At 32.6% G+C, this 16,436-nt stretch overlaps 2 protein-coding genes across 2 annotated transcripts; one reads left to right on the plus strand and one right to left on the minus strand.

Annotated features, from left to right (window-relative positions):
• Window positions 1–4,501: 4,501 nt before the first annotated feature.
• Window positions 4,502–9,544, plus strand: LOC117340007. The gene is made up of 5 exons (XM_033901750.1): window positions 4,502–4,686; window positions 5,103–5,546; window positions 5,733–5,873; window positions 6,289–6,490; window positions 7,138–9,544. Exons 2-4 carry the CDS (start codon window positions 5,109–5,111, stop codon window positions 6,439–6,441), a joined length of 732 nt encoding a protein of 243 aa, XP_033757641.1. The 5' UTR covers window positions 4,502–4,686; window positions 5,103–5,108; the 3' UTR covers window positions 6,442–6,490; window positions 7,138–9,544.
• A 3,059-nt stretch (window positions 9,545–12,603) lies between these two features.
• LOC117340072 lies at window positions 12,604–15,402 on the minus strand. Its single transcript, XM_033901848.1, has 3 exons — window positions 14,893–15,402; window positions 14,190–14,403; window positions 12,604–13,879 (listed from the first exon to the last, which is right to left on the minus strand). The coding sequence occupies exons 1-3, from the start codon at window positions 14,963–14,965 to the stop codon at window positions 13,750–13,752; spliced, it is 417 nt and encodes a 138-aa protein (XP_033757739.1). The 5' UTR covers window positions 14,966–15,402; the 3' UTR covers window positions 12,604–13,749.
• Between the last annotated feature and the right edge of the window lie 1,034 nt (window positions 15,403–16,436).

Genomic DNA, 16,436 nt, shown 5'->3' on the forward strand with positions numbered 1-16,436 from the left:
TTACCATATATATTTATGTAATGCATTTCTGGTTAAAGAAAAATGTGGTCACGTTCAGTTTAGTTTGAAATACAGATCAGCGAAATTTTTATTTAGTGGTCAGATGTATAAGGAATCCTGGGGCATATGTATTTCTTAAAGTGAAATGGAACTCGTCATTATAATGTTGATAATAACATTGTGCTGGTCACGACTGGTTCAAAATGTGATAACAAATAGTTGTTTACTTTTAATGTTTATACAACGCTAATATCAATATGATATATCTATGTACTAGGTAATCACACATAGTATATATTATGTATACAACCTGTATATTTCAAAGTGCATCTTTACGACACCACCAATTACTTTCGAAAGAACACTGTCCTCGATACATTTACCTTTATGGTGAAAGGAAAGAACTACAATACTATATATAAGAATATATAGTTCATACCGGTAATGTATGGCTCAGTGTTCTCACAAAACCGCAGTAAATATATTTCATTACTACAATGAAACAGTCGTAACTGGTATCCTCATAATATACATGTGTACTTATATAACTAGTATAGTCATGATAACAACGAACCTAGCAATTGTCAGCATTATACTACTGATGTTACTTAGATGTACCATCGTGGACAAAAAATATACCGCTGTAACAAGTGGGACAGGAAATAATGAGTATCATATCCTGATTTGCTCCACTCCTATCCATCCGGAAGTGAGATATGGATTTCTTCTGGGAGACTTGAGTATGACCTAAATTTATAACGTCACATTGGTTTTGACTCTCCAATTCTTGTGTTATATTGTATGTGTTCAAACACATATGTAATACAATGTACTAAACATATTCATGCAGTTTTCACAGTGGCTATCGAAAAAAAAGTTTCTAATTTACATATATTTGGAAGGAAACAATACATCTACCATATAAACAACATAGATGTGTGACGAATTTGCCTATAAATCTCCTATATTCATACATTTAAAAGTGTTATATGGAATAATTTATTTTGTTAACTCTAGGTTTAGGGCTTTGATGCATATTCTCCCTATCCTGATGCCCAGCTTTGATTATTTAGTATTGGCGTTATATATTTGTTACAACATATGCGAGGTACATGTGTATCGTAATCTAAATGAATCAAACCCATTTGCATAGAACAAAAGGCAGAACATATAAAGAAACATAATCTTAACTCGGAATGATTTGTATTATCAGAGTATTTCTAAGTTAAATCGAGATGGCTATTCCAGAACTTGCGACTTATTGTTATTGTTATTTCTTTTCTTTTGACGTCGCATAGATTCGTCTTATCGCTGTCTATTATTTTGATGCGGTCGCATTTCTTTTATTGTTTTCATTTCGATATCTAAATTATATAACAAGAATTATTTCAGCATTTCTGCTTTTTGACATAAAAGTTGTTCTTTTTTAAAAGTTTCATGACACAAAAATGTTGAAAATAATTAACAATAATTAATTGAAATATTCTTATAAAAAATAAAATCACGACATTCTAATTTTCATAACAATTATCAATATCAGTTTCACTTTGGAGGGTAGTACACAATTCACACTTAGTCATACTTAGGAGTTATTTCCCTTTGTAAAATACAAAACAAGATCTTAAAAAAGCACTCGATGACCCCCTGGCTCAATGATCAACGTTATGTGATGTAAAAAGGACATTTTGATAAAATAATTAGGAAATTCTTCCGTTACTCACCGCCATAGTTTAAATATCTTCAAAGGTAGCGATGCTGAAAGGCCCGATACATCCTATCAGATAAATTGTTTTATGTTATTCACTACCATGAAATTAAGGAAACATAAACAAGTTTCGTGCGTACATATTAACATATTTATGGCTAGGTCATACAACGCCTGGTATATCTGACATTGTAGATCAGGAAAAAACGTTTCTTTACGAACTTAAATAACACTCATAAAAACTTGTTATGTGGTAAGAAATAACATTCATCCAACAAAATATACCACTTAAATGGAATAAACGCTGCTCTGATGGAAAAATTGAAGCTAACAGTGCATTCTGCATTGAAGAAAACTGGGGTTCTTATATGTGATTAAAAAGTAATGAATGAGTGATTGTGCAGAGAAGCGCTCATCCGGAAGTAAAGAGGGATTTATTGACGCGAGATTTAATCAACGGAACAGATTTAGTCATCCTAACCGTAGGTAGTTCCTAGGGGAGATATTCAGGTCCTGAAAGATGATTTCACACGTGTTTGTTGTTATAACAGTATGATGGGTGTATGTACAAATATGTTGATTATTATCTAAATAAAACCTCAGAGATTATTAACGAAGACTTTGATTGTTGATATTAAGTTGCATATACATATATCATTCAAATTATGTTCCATATGCAAGTTTAACGTTATATAGCATCTGAAAGATTTTTATAAACAAATCACATGTTATACTAATTAAAACTTAAAACTGCACTGTTAGAGTCAGTGGTAGCATGTACGAATGGGTATCAAAAATTAATTCTACAGTCATTTTTTCCTGGGGAGGGCGGAGGGTCAATTTAGATTTGTGTCTAAAGTGAATATATGTCGACATCATCCTGCATTTTAACGATATTCCTGATTTATCCTACTGTTTAAAGAAGCACTTTTCATGAGTATGCTGCGTTAGGCTTTAAAATTTTATTTAGAGACGGGATTGATAGATTGATGGACAAATATGCTAATCCTGTGGAACCATTGAATTCTCCAGGATGCAATGCTGACTGCTGACATCTTACAAAATATGTTCAGAAATACAATGTACATCTAACCGTCAAAAATACATCTAACCGTCAAAAATACATCTAACGTCAAAAATACATCTAACGTCAAAAATACATCTAACGTCAAAAATACATATACGTCAAAAATACATATACGTCAAAAATACATATACGTCAAAAAAGGGGTACTAGTAGTTTAGAGTGTTATTAGTACAAATATGTTGTCGGGGTAGTTTAGAGTGTTATAATGTATTAGTACAAATCTGTTGTCAGGGTAGTTTAGAGTGTTATAATGTATTAGTACAAATGTGTTGTCATGGTAGTTTAGAGGGTTATAATGTATTAGTACAAATGTGTTGTCAGGGTAGTTTAGAGTGTTATAATGTATTAGTACAAATGTGTTGTCATGGTAGTTTAGAGGGTTATAATGTATTAGTACAAATGTGTTGTCATGGTAGTTTAGAGGGTTATAATGTATTAGTACAAATGTGTTGTCAGGGTAGTTTAGAGGGTTATAATGTATTAGTACAAATGTGTTGTCATGGTAGTTTAGAGGGTTATTAGTACAAATATGTTGTCAGGGTAGTTTAGAGTGTTATACGTACAAATGTGTTGTCATGGTAGTTTAGAGTGTTATAATGTATTAGTACAAATGTGTTGTCAGGGTAGTTAAAATCGCTCTCTGGTTTTTATCAAAGTGTTATTTTTAACATGGACATTACTTAACACTAAATAGAATGTTGAATATCACTTATCGCGAATTTTAATGTACATAGACTTAGAATAATCTAGTGACATCTACACATATGCATTCTTTTTATGTAACATTTGATACAGGAATGCTACTATATCATACCTATACGAGTAACAACTAGAAGGAACTCCGTTGCTATATACCTTCGCCTCCCTTGTGATAGTGACTATGTATCCTTTGAAGTATAAGTGACCTACAACAAGTTTGTTGGGATGTAGACCGTCGTGAGGTATAATGACCTCGGTAGTCATAAAGGCACATTAAACGACCACCAAGATAGAAGCTTAAAAGGAAATTCTCACTTTCATCGCAAAGTGTTATTGTTTTGTGTTTTTGTTTAATTATTGTTTTTATTACTATCGTTATGGAAATAAAGGCATATGAACTTTCTAACACTCACGAATGTGCCCCAAAAATAGCAGATGTTATTTGTTTTGATTGGTAACAACACACGCGTGCGATGTTTTACTATGCTGCCATCACAGTATAAAGTTTCTTAGCATTAACGTCATTCTATTGGAGTGATGAAATGGCGCGGTGGTCTCAATTGTTCATTATTAAGTTCCAAATAGCAAGTCATTCTCTTTTTTACTTTTCTTTTTTAAATACTAGTCAAACATATCAGTAGTATAAACATTATTATGTTATCTAGATAATTTTAAACTGACATATTTCATTTCAATTTCACAGGCAATGAAAACACACCTATAACATTAAGGCAATGTAAGTTTCAGCACACCAGTGTCCAGGTCAACAGTCAACAATGCGTAAATAATTCGCAGATTATTTTTTGTGAAGAACTACTGTTAACGTCTATAAAACTCTATTTATATTTTCAGTCATCTTCTGTTTCCTGGATATGCATGTAAGTAGACATGTACAAACCTAAACATACAATTATAACAAACATAAACAAACATAATTATTTATAATTAGGCTGTCTGGGATGGAGAAAAATTTCCATTCAAGAGATCGAGGTTTTATTGGCCGACAGTCACATAACCGGAAGTTGTGGTTATCGGCGGAAGTGACGGGCACGCAAATCCTGATCTTTGAACTTAAAGTATAAAGACATATGTTGGTGGATTTTGTAGACATTATCTGCTTCTTTACTCCACACTTCATAAGTGATTGAAGTTATAACAGAAAAACGTGCGAAAAGTATAGAGAATTAACGCAAAAGTAAGTACTGGATTATATATCTATGTTTACAATGATGACAGTTTGATTTAATGAAAAAACATTTAAAGTTAAGTTGTTGTTTTTTTATATATTTCAATTTCTATGTTTTTTATGAACAAAATATCCATCTAGTATCAAAGAGAATACATTTACTAGCAGTAAGATTCATCTTCATGTAGAAAATGCAATTATGTAGAAAAGTACGCGTTATATGAGTCTGAACAAAGTGAGTGACCTGGTTGTCTTGAGAAGTATAAATTATAGATTTCATTCCAGAGCAAGCACCAATGTGAAACAATATGCAATAATGTGTTTCCTTGATCAATTATACTTTTTAAAACGTATTGTGCTTAATCGAATAAAATGTTTTTAAATAATATCTACAACATTAACAGAGCACCTCTTCCTCTTTTCAGAATCCAATGAATTCTGGTAATCTGACGCTCGAGTTTGTGGTTGGGTTCCTTCTGGTGGCATCAGCCTTCTCATCACCGATTTTCAAAAATACAGAAGGACAATACCGTTTCCCTCCGAGTTTCTATGACAAAATATCAAATGGAAATGATGACAAAATATCAAGTGGAGATGATGAGAGTAGTCACAAAATTCTACCTTTTCCCCTAATGAACAATCAACCAATCACAAACGACGGGACAGTTGTGGCTTATACTAATACTGATGCTGGTGCAAATATCGAACTTTCAGATAATTCATATCCAGATGTAGGAGACAAACTTCCGATCCTCAGGATGGGAGGATCGGCATCCTCGCACTTCCGCTTCTGGAAAAGTGTATCCAAAATGACAATACCAACGGTAGAATTTCTCCGAAATTCTCTGGAACGTCTTGTTTTGAATTACGTAAGTAGCCCATAAATAAATAAAATGATAAATAAAATACTAAATATTATGAGAATGAAACATCGTGGAAATAAATGTATGCAAAAATCTAAGCCAAATTAGTGATAATATAGGAGACATTTGTAACAGTTGCTTAACCTTAAAATCAATTACTTTTTTAACATTTACACATTTTACTTATTTTAGTGTCAGGACAACAATGACGTCATACCAGATGATTGCTTGGATTTCTCGTTTAATCTCGTTAATAACTGGAATGTACGAGATTTTATCCGATCACCATCAGACGAAGTCATGACGATCAAAAAACAGAAGAAATTTGACAAGGTATCGTAAACAGATATATTGTATCATTATGTTATAATCAGAGCTTCTGATCAATGCACAAAATAGAAGGAATATTTAAGATAGAATAAAATGGTAAATATGAGTGTTAGATAATTGGAATATCATAATTGAATTGAATTGAAACATTAATAAACTAAATATATCTATGATATAATGGTTTCTGATGAAGATATGTTGTGCCCGAATTCTGCATATAAAAGGGAAAAGGCATAGTGCTAAAACGATTATATGAAAGCATGCATCCTTGTCTTGTTAAGTGAATTCATGCATAAATACATTTTGGACTCTATCAAGTCTACGAGAGTCGGGTTTTTACGGTAGAATAAGTTCTTTAAATTGTTGTCTGTCTCTGTCGATATATATACACACGTCTGGTGTTCATTTCATGTTATAGAAATTACTTATTGACGTCATCCAAGTACTTCGTTACAATCGGAGAAACCTGACCGACCTCCTTGCCATTGAAAAACGACATATTTGTGGAAGCGAGGTCACTTGTGACGTTGACTGCACTATGGGGATCCTCCCTTTACTGTTCCTTGAATGATATTATTGTTCCTAACATGGACGAGCTCATCCTTGGTCTGGAAAAGGAGGTAGGTCAATTAAAGGGAAAGGGTGAATTTCAACCAATCAACTTAGACTACTAAACGTCGTATACAATAGACTGGTCTGGCGAATTAACTATTATAATAGTGTTGTGTTTAACTTATGCTAACTAAATTGGTATAGATGAGCAAAATCTACTAGTATATAATGCATTTAAGTATGAAACTGAAATTTTTCCTTTTTGGTTTACCTTTTGTATGGGTTTTTCTTTAGCAAATATTCTGTTCCGGAAACAAAACTCATTATTTCTTATGTTCAAGTAGTTTGTCCTAGGAAACATAAGAATATCATTTTACAACAAAAGAACTTTTGTAAGAAATTGGAAAAATAATCAATGATTTTCTGTCAGTAATGAATAAATTTTATAACCATTTTGTTAGATATTGTTTTATATCGAATTCCTAACGCATAACTTCTTATTTCATTTTCATTTACGTTTAAACTGAATTCGTAGTAAGAACAGTATTAATGCATTAGTTTGTATAATAACGCATGCCCTGCTGCAGTTATGTAGTCAACTGTTAAGTAATTAAATAGATTTGGTATCAAATACATACAGGTTGCAAGCATCCAGTATATTTGATTATAACATGCTCGACCTTTATCTATATGTCTGCTTCTGCTTCAATTTCAGGCAAAACTGTACTTCGGTGCCAGAATCAGTCGGCAGACGCCACAAAAGATGAATCCTGAGAAAGTGAAGTTTTATTCAAAATACAGAGTATTTTTTACACTTGGGACTATGTATAACGTAATGCTGCAAATGTTCGAAACGGAAGCAGCTCTCAGTTACATACTTGACCTCTCAAAGATAACACGTCTCCAAGTTCGGTAGTTATTTCATACAACCACACTGCATCTGTAGTAGAGTTTGCGATCGAGCTATTTGGAACAAATCATTTCATGATTATATTTGTAAAATGTCCTAAGGATGCTTTGATTTTTGTGCAAATATTTATTTATCTATTTATTTTGTTGACTTGTTCATTATGTTTTTGTCATTTGCTACCGTAAAACGAAGAGGAATGGCGTAAACACAAACAATAGAGAATAACAGCCGGATCGATATTGTATAACATAAACGTTTTAAGTAGGATATACCCCGATAATTACAGGGATTTTTATTTGTATAACATCAAATTTACCTGTCTCAACAGCCTTCTAAGGCTTGTCCAAATTCTAAAAAAAAAACAATATTAAGATCCTGCTTCAGAATCCGATATCTCGAGACAGTTGTAGGTAAACTAGTCGAAAGTAAACCAAGATTAATTAGAATACAGTTTTTATTATTCTTTATTTTGATATATTGCTGATGTTATTTATTGTCAATTACTATTGAGATGTCTCTTATCGTAACAGGGATCAACGTCTCTAAGTCATTTATAGTTAATAATGTACAAGACTTATTGTATTTAGTGGGTTTTTTAATTACATTTTGTATATTTATTTTATCGTTTTATTCGAAGATGTTTAATGACCTAGTTTTATATGGAAAACATGCTGCTTTTCGCATGAATTCTTATTGATCAATGTTTATTTTCAATTCTCAGGTTGTGTTTTAACATTGGACTTTTGTCCTGTTTTGAGTATTTATGAAACATCAATTATTTCTGCGTTAACCTGATTATTAATGTATTTACGTTATACAAATATGTAATTGGCACTTTAAGTTATACACAATTTGTTTTATATTATAATGTTTTAAAGTGACATTAATCTATATTTCATTATTTAAAAACAGTAATTCATCAAGTATTAAACAGTATGATGACAATTTAGCGATCGCTTCAGATATCTATTACATAATGATGAAGCGCGAGATTTTGATATAACTGAATGACGATTTATAGCGATACATATATGTCAAACATGTCGATTTAACGCTAAGATATCTTTTATTTGACGAATTAACGCAACATATATCTAAAACACGACAAATTAGCACTACATATATCTAAAACACGACAAATTAGCACTACATATATCTAAAACACGACAAATTAGCACTACATATATCTAAAACACGACAAATTAGCACTACATATATCGATAACATGACGATTTCGCGCTATGCATATGTATATCATGACAAATTAGCGCAATAGTTATACTAGTATGTAACATGACGATTTCGTACTAACGATATTGATAACATGACATTTTAGCGTTTTAGATATATATGTGCCATGACGTTTTCGGGCTATGTATACATGAAAATTTAGCGCTACAAATATCAATAATGTGACACTTTAGTGCTATATAAATATAACAGGACGATTTAGCTTTATGTAAACATGACAGTTTAGCGCTACAAATATCGATAACATGAAAAATTAGTGATATAGATATATATATAACATGACGTTTTAGCGTTATGCACATGCATAGCATAATTTAGCGCTACAAATATCGATAAGATGACAACTTAGCCCTATATATATAACATGAGGATTTAGATGCTGATTTAGCACTACAAATATCGATAACATGACAACTTAACACTGTAAATATCGATAACATGACGAATTGATACTGCAGATATCAATAACATGGCGTTAAGCGCTACATATATTTATAACAGGATGATTTAGCGTTATTGATATATTTAGTTATACGAAGTGTATAACTTTTAGGAACACAAGAATTCCGAGATAAGGGATATTTAATGCATTTATTAGAAAATTAAAATGATTGCGGATAATATCACAAGTCGCTTCATTGATTTTCATATTGATGTTTTTGAGAAAATTCTATCCATGAAAACAATGGTTGCTGTTTATTGTTTTTTCTTTAAATATCAGGGTTTTTTTTTACCGTTTTACCCTCCTTTGATATTTATAAAAGTATTTACAACATATTGTTATGTTCTGGTGCTATATATATGCATGTACAGTTGTCGTAGAGATACTAGATATGTTTACTTACGAAACCGTATACGTTTACTTGCCAAGTGAATGCATAATATGTCATACATTTTTCATGTAGTTATTTTTAATTTGATCATTGTTGTATGTGAATTAAATGCTAAAATATACAGACCTGTTATGTGTTGTAGTAAATCCTTTATTATGCGGGGTTGTACTCCATCTGTAAGCTTTTATAGTATACATCCACTGTATAGTATTAGTGAGGGATAGTTCTTTCTGATATCGCAAACAATAGCAATACTGCAGCATTTCTTATGATGATATGACTTAAACGGTCATCTTTAATGATGACAATCAGCTTGAAAAGAAGAACTAACTTATAGATACGAAAGAATCCAGTAAATCAGTGGTCATATGATAAACAGAATCAATCACTCCTGTCCATACCGTATTAGATTGATCACGTTTTGAATCGTCATTTTTTTTCTTGTTATAGGCTTGACATAAAAAACTATAAAACTACTACATTAGCGGTTTTATTTCTATATTACCATATACAACTAGGTTTGAAACGCTAAACTATGATGTTAAACCCAATAAACTCATTAAAGTTTAATCCCCCTCCCCTACCCACCCACCCCTCACACATACACCCTCGCACACACCCTCAAACACACCCTAACGCACTACACACACACTCTCACACACACTACAACACATGCCCTCTCACACCTACTCACACCCATACACACCCAGACCCACACAGCCCCTTACCTGGAACATGCTATACAAGAAATCGACTCAGGTGATGTGAATACACAGTGTTATACAAACCAGCTACCGCGGTAGAAGGACAATAATGAACTGTTTTATCAGCTTATTTTATAATAAAGAATCAATTTAATGATTTAATCAACAATTTAATATTCAAATTTCACAATAGATTTGTATTTTATCCCTTTTTACTGCTCATTATTTAAAATCGCGTACTTTAAATCTATTGTTCAAATAAAAAATGTAGGTCGGGTAATTAAACGCGTTCAAATTTAACCTTTTAATTTTGACATAATTATATACAAACTTTTCATAAGAAAGTGAAATGAATATGAAGATGCATTTAACGCATTTATCAAAAAAGGTTAAAAACAAGGAGACAAGACGAAAATGGCAATCAAGCACAAAAAGAACATCTCATGATGGCTTTTATGTCATATGATAGGGACATGATTAAAGTTGTACTAAATATACACACACAAGACACACTTTTAAAATAACCGTTCCAGTTCCAGCCAAAAATCCCATCTAGTTAAGAAAATAGAAGTGCATTTTGTATACTGTCCTGACATAAGATAAAACGTAACAATAAATTAAAATGTTAATTACTAGTCGTATATCGTCCTTATATGGCCATAGCTGTTGTTAGAGGGGGCCGCGGTGGCTGAGTGGTTAAGGTGTCCCGACACTTTAACACTAGCCCTCCACCTCTGGGTTGCGAGTTCGAAACCTACGTGGGGCAGTTGCCAGGTACTGACCGTAGGCCGGTGGGTTTTCTCCGGGTAATCCGGCTTTCCTCCACCTCCAAAACCTGGCACGTCCTAAAATGACCCTGGCTGTTAATAGGACGTTAAACAAAAACAAACAAACAAATAGCTGTTGATAGAACATTCAACAATACTTTCCCTAGCTAGCTATATTAGCACATAGCTCTTGTAACATATCATGATCGTCACCTATTAATATGAACAGCAGAAGTTGCAATGATTAAAGTCATTTTTCTCTGTGTGTTATAATACTTACATGATATAAAGAAATACATTATCAGGGTGTTGCATATTATATTGCAATCTTTTGAGATGACATGTTGTACAGCTAGACGCTGATGGTTCACTTCATAAGATATCTTTACGTCAAGGATGTTAATACCTTGTGTGTCTCATGTACAACCCATTTTCTTGTTTTATATAAAATCAGACATGTGTCATGCTTGTTGATTTACCTAGTGGTTCTGTTTTCACCACCCTAGATCTCATTTTGAAAATGTGACTCATCCCGAGTTGTATGACATGTGTCGCCGATGGAGAAGACGCTTCCTCTTCAGAACATTTGGTTCTATTCCCCTGGTACTTTTTCATCTATGCAAATTTATATTTCGTTCGTATATTGTTCATGTTTCGCTTTTAGTTTGAATAAGTGGTTCGTTTTTATGTCGGCATTCTTTGTTGTTGTGTTGGTAACATGTTATTTTAATTTTTAGTTACCACAAATTGAAAAGATACAGATATAGTACACACCTTTAAACATAAAGACCATATAGCTAGTTTTGATGTTTTAATGGTGAGGTTTTATTAAATTGTAACTATGAGATAACACTTAACATTTAACCTGAAAACAATCAGTGAAAGTAGAATAAAATCGATAACACTAACTGATCAAGATCGGATAACATTAGTCGAGGAAGATATTGTTGCTAAATCAAACAGAGTCAGAAACAGGAGTGGACAAATAAATTCCAATGCTACCTCACAGTAATGCAGATTGAAAGGGTCAATAACTTTTACAGGAAAACCTGGTCTTAGTACTTTTGCAAGCTTCTACGCGCAATGTTTTTATTATCACTATTTACTTATCTATCTATTTTATTTTATTGTCCTGTTTTTCGAGTTGAAATCACTGTTTTGTTATGTTGCTGGCATTCTTTTTTTGTCAATTTAAGTTAGAATATTATGGTTTTGTTATTATGTCGGTATTCATTTAGTTTCTTTACTAAATAGACAGAGATGTTGCATCTTTTGGTCAGTAGTCAGAAAAAAATATATTTCTCGTTCAGAAACAGAGAAATCTGGACCAAACAGTTTTTTCTGCACAATCCCAATAAGATTGTTTTTTTTTTTTTTTTTTTTTCGCCATTCTGATTCAATGACTATGAGAAAAGAAATTTCTTCCAAAAGAGAAACCTTCTCTTGTAAAACATTGTCTTTCCTGAAGCTGGCAGAAGATCATGTCACAAGGATAAGAATCACAAGAGGCATGCCAGGATATGTCTGTCTGAGGTGAAAGAATTGTATTATAGTATGACATATTGGTGTAGTGAACGTTCACCCTTATCTAACATACGTTTGAAAAACTATTGTTGAAGTAAAACGGTCGATGAGTCACATTGCTTTTAATCGCCAAGCAAGAAAAAAAACTGAATTAAAAGCAGAAATATTTGAAACAAAAACAAAACAACAAACTATTGTATTATTATTTATTCCTGTGATATATTGATATCAGCATTAATTCTTAAACAAATATCAATTTACTAAACAAGGGTATTAGCACTACTAAATACGTAATTTAATAATGGATACTTATACAACATTTTTAGCAAATGGTCAACATTGCTTACAGATATGTAGAGAAAATCAGATAGACACTTACTTGAGCATGACAGCAGGCACTTCACGTGCATGGTTAAGTCGTTTTAGATATTCATCATAATAAAGCGATTTATTTGCTCTACCTTCGGTAAATATTGTGTGTTACCGCGATGCATAAAATTGTTTTATGTTGTGAACAGAAATACGAATATTTCGTCAAAACAACGTACAAACATTGAATGAAAACCATTTTCAGTCTTTAGCGAACTTTGTAACTCCAACAATAAATTCGACATAAATAAAATAATCAACATCTTTGTGTACTAATGCATCAATGGAATTCATTCCAGTTCAATGTCTACAAACGTCTGAAAACCTACATCACTATCGCTAGTTGTGTCTTTTCAGTATCAGCTATACATCAGTTACAAACGCGACTTAGTCCAAATTCTATAGTTAGGATACTATCTGTTATGACCAATTATTTTAGGTATATTTCCACATATGTTGACAGGTTATTGCCATTGATGTACTTCATATGCACATAATGATGTGTACTTTACATCAGATCAATGATATATATATATTGATCTACGTCTAATATGCTAATATGATATAAGTGCATGCGTAGACAGATAATGAGGTTATGTGCAAATGACTCTTTAGAGACAATCGTTTTTCGTGTCTTTTGCGAAAATTATTCGGTAGAATCTCACCAAGTCTTGCATGTTTTATTTCAACAAAATTGGAGCACTACATATCCAATACCAAAACCTACAAGTATACATTGGTGACATAATTGCTTCAAAATATTGCATTTCCAATTTATTTTAACATAGTTTTACTTATTAAATAAGTATATAAATTACCACAAATATATTTAGATTTAATTATTTCATCACTTAAACACAAAAAACTACCGAGGCATTTTAAATGCATTTCGAAACTACAACAATCATTCAACACAGGTGGTGATATCTAAAGGTCGAGAAGGCAAGTGAAGTTAAAGTCTTCTGTGGTTTACATCATCCCATCTGCCATTCCTCCAAAACTTCCAGCCAGGTAGTCAGTCATTGGGTTGTCAGTAGCCATAACAAATCCTTGACCACCTCTGTTAGATAATGACAAACCTGTTGATCCTCCAGGGCTCCTGAAACAAAAGAAGAATTATTTAGAATATGCTTGTATAGTTCGACAGTCGTTGTCAAATGCCATTAAAACAGCGAGGGTCATAGAAGAAAAATACTTCGACTATCTCATGTAAAAGCCAATGTGTTCTCAAAATACACAGCATGCATGTGGATGTTCTTACCGGCAAAAAATACATGTATTTTAATTTGTTCTAATTTAATTATATATTCTTCCGAATCGTTGTTTAATGCGACAAGTAGACCACTCTAAATTGTAAGGGTGTCAAGAACAAATGAAAAGTACTGTGTAAGGAATATTAATCTACATACTGCACCATCATTCCGCCAAGACCGCCCATATCAACGTCAGTCATCATAGATTGCTGCATCTGCTTCATCATCTTTCTCTCTCTGGCGGCATTAATGGTCTTGGTTATAAAGCCTGGGATCCACTGAAGAATGGGATTACTGGTCATGTTCCTCATTATTCCTTTCGGAATGAAATTACTGAAGAAGTCCGTTGATGGCGCTACATTATTTCGGCCTGAAAGGACGATTATTAATGTCTTAGTGATTTTTTTTTCTCCGATAAGGCAATATTAACAATAATCAATGATAACAAACATAAGCATTTTGACGACCGACATCTTTTTAATTGATCAAGACCTGCTATGATCTCGCGTTATGATCTGGTATTTTTAGATCCGGACGTAAAGATATAGCTGAACGCATTTAATTGCCGTAATGGAATCCCCATTATATAAAATTTAGCAAGTCAGCAGTTAATTTTTTTGGAAATATCGAAAATAAAGATATGTACATCATTATTACATGAATATGAGTTGAAAGTGAAACTGTAGTATTTGAAATTTGTAGAAATTGTAGTATTAACCTCTCATATTAGATCAAAACAGGAATTAGTTTCCTGGATATCAATTGTAATGTTTATGCCGAAAACCATGTACATGTACACTGATATAGAATAGATACACATATATTTTTACAAGAAATAATAAAAAAAAAATATAATTACCTCCAAACATTTCCGCTGGATATGTTGATACTGCCGCTACGGCGCACAGAACACAGATGACTTTGATGAACATCTTTACAGATACTCCAAATCACAAACAAAAAGTGAGTTCTGAAATGAGAAGATTTTTCCAAAGCTCTGTTGGTATTAGTCAACTTTTCGAAAGGAAAGCGTTATTTGTCAGCTTCTCAAAAACGAAGATCTTTTTCCGGCAAATATTGCTATATTGTTTTAATTAACGATCCACTTTGTTCAACTGTTTTCAACTTAATATTGTCCGTATCTGATTATCTGGTCATAGTCAAATAGTGATAGTGATATATATGACGACCATTCCATTAGATACCGACAAAAAGAGTTCAAATCCAACTAACATCCAATCGGTTCAATACGCAATGAAGTTTAAAGGAGATAAACTTGCATAAGCTCATCATATCGTTATGTTCCGAGATCCGTTGTACTATTCCAAAGTGCAAATTGTGTTACAATACCGTATATCCTTATTTATATATCGTGTTTACACCACTGACGTACTGTAAACGATAACTCATTATAGATATATAGCGCTGTCTTCGCCCACGCAAATCTACCAGCAATAAGGTGACAACTGGCCCTAATTAATCTGTCTTATGGTCGCATTTTGGTTAGAGGTCAGTTATCAACATGTCACTTTGATTTGTGTAGGGGACGTCAAATGACGATGCGGTTTGTAGTTAATTTCTTGTCCTTACCACAAAGTATTGATAATTATTTCAAACATTGCATTTTTTGCTAATGCATTTATACGGAGAGTACTTTATCGTTGAATTCAATTTCCAAGACAAACATGACACTATGTCAAATGAATACACAATATAAGCATTTATTAGATATTGTATATCTGTAATACGCTTCGATATTCTTTTTTTTCCTTTGCTTGATTCTTTGCTTACAATGATAATAATCACATACAACATTTATTTATCTAATTTTCAGAATTACTCTAACGCGCTTCACATTACACAATATAATAATATTTTCAAGTGTTACACAATGTATAGAACGTAAAAAACATACATCGACTAGATTCGATGAAAATATGTAATATGTGAGAGTATAAAAAGCAAACGCAAACAAGTCTTGAATCTTAATGTCCTTTTCAAAGAGTTTTAAGCGCATAAACAGGATTGTGTCTCCGATCGTAGTGACAGCTGGTAGAGAGAGATAAGTTCCTGTAAGTACTCTAGGTATGATATATATATTGTCTTGTATGTGTACATCTTGCACTGTGACCTGAAACGGACAGGTAACCAATGCAGTGCAAAAGCACTGGTGCGATGTGCTGATCTAATCGAGAAGTAACAAGCGAATAACTAATGTCTTGCATCTGTCGGATACACCCAATATTTTTTTATTTGGTTATAGCAGGAACTTGCTATCTGTTTGTTTGAGTCTTTCGAACACTACAGTAGGACAGGCTGGCCATGGGCGATTTTTTTGTTAAGCAAATAACTCCTGTATTATGCTATGCATAAAAATGAAAAAATAAATATACCCTATAATTG

This window comes from Pecten maximus, chromosome 12 (genome assembly GCF_902652985.1).
Source record: "Pecten maximus chromosome 12, xPecMax1.1, whole genome shotgun sequence".
Classification (NCBI taxonomy): Eukaryota; Metazoa; Mollusca; class Bivalvia; order Pectinida; family Pectinidae; genus Pecten; species Pecten maximus.

Bases quoted from the DNA above. Each gene is read 5' to 3' on its own strand.
- LOC117340072 (XM_033901848.1), bottom strand. From the start codon at position 14,965: ATGTTCATCAAAGTCATCTGTGTTCTGTGCGCCGTAGCGGCAGTATCA. The intron at 14,404-14,892 runs GTAATTATATTT...TCGTCCTTTCAG, and splicing joins TCCAGCGGAAATGTTTGGAG to GCCGAAATAATGTAGCGCCA. The intron at 13,880-14,189 runs GTATGTAGATTA...CTTTTGTTTCAG, and splicing joins CTTGGCGGAATGATGGTGCA to GAGCCCTGGAGGATCAACAG.
- LOC117340007 (XM_033901750.1), top strand. From the start codon at position 5,109: ATGAATTCTGGTAATCTGACGCTCGAGTTTGTGGTTGGGTTCCTTCTG. The intron at 5,547-5,732 runs GTAAGTAGCCCA...TACTTATTTTAG, and splicing joins AACGTCTTGTTTTGAATTAC to TGTCAGGACAACAATGACGT. The intron at 5,874-6,288 runs GTATCGTAAACA...TTCATGTTATAG, and splicing joins AACAGAAGAAATTTGACAAG to AAATTACTTATTGACGTCAT.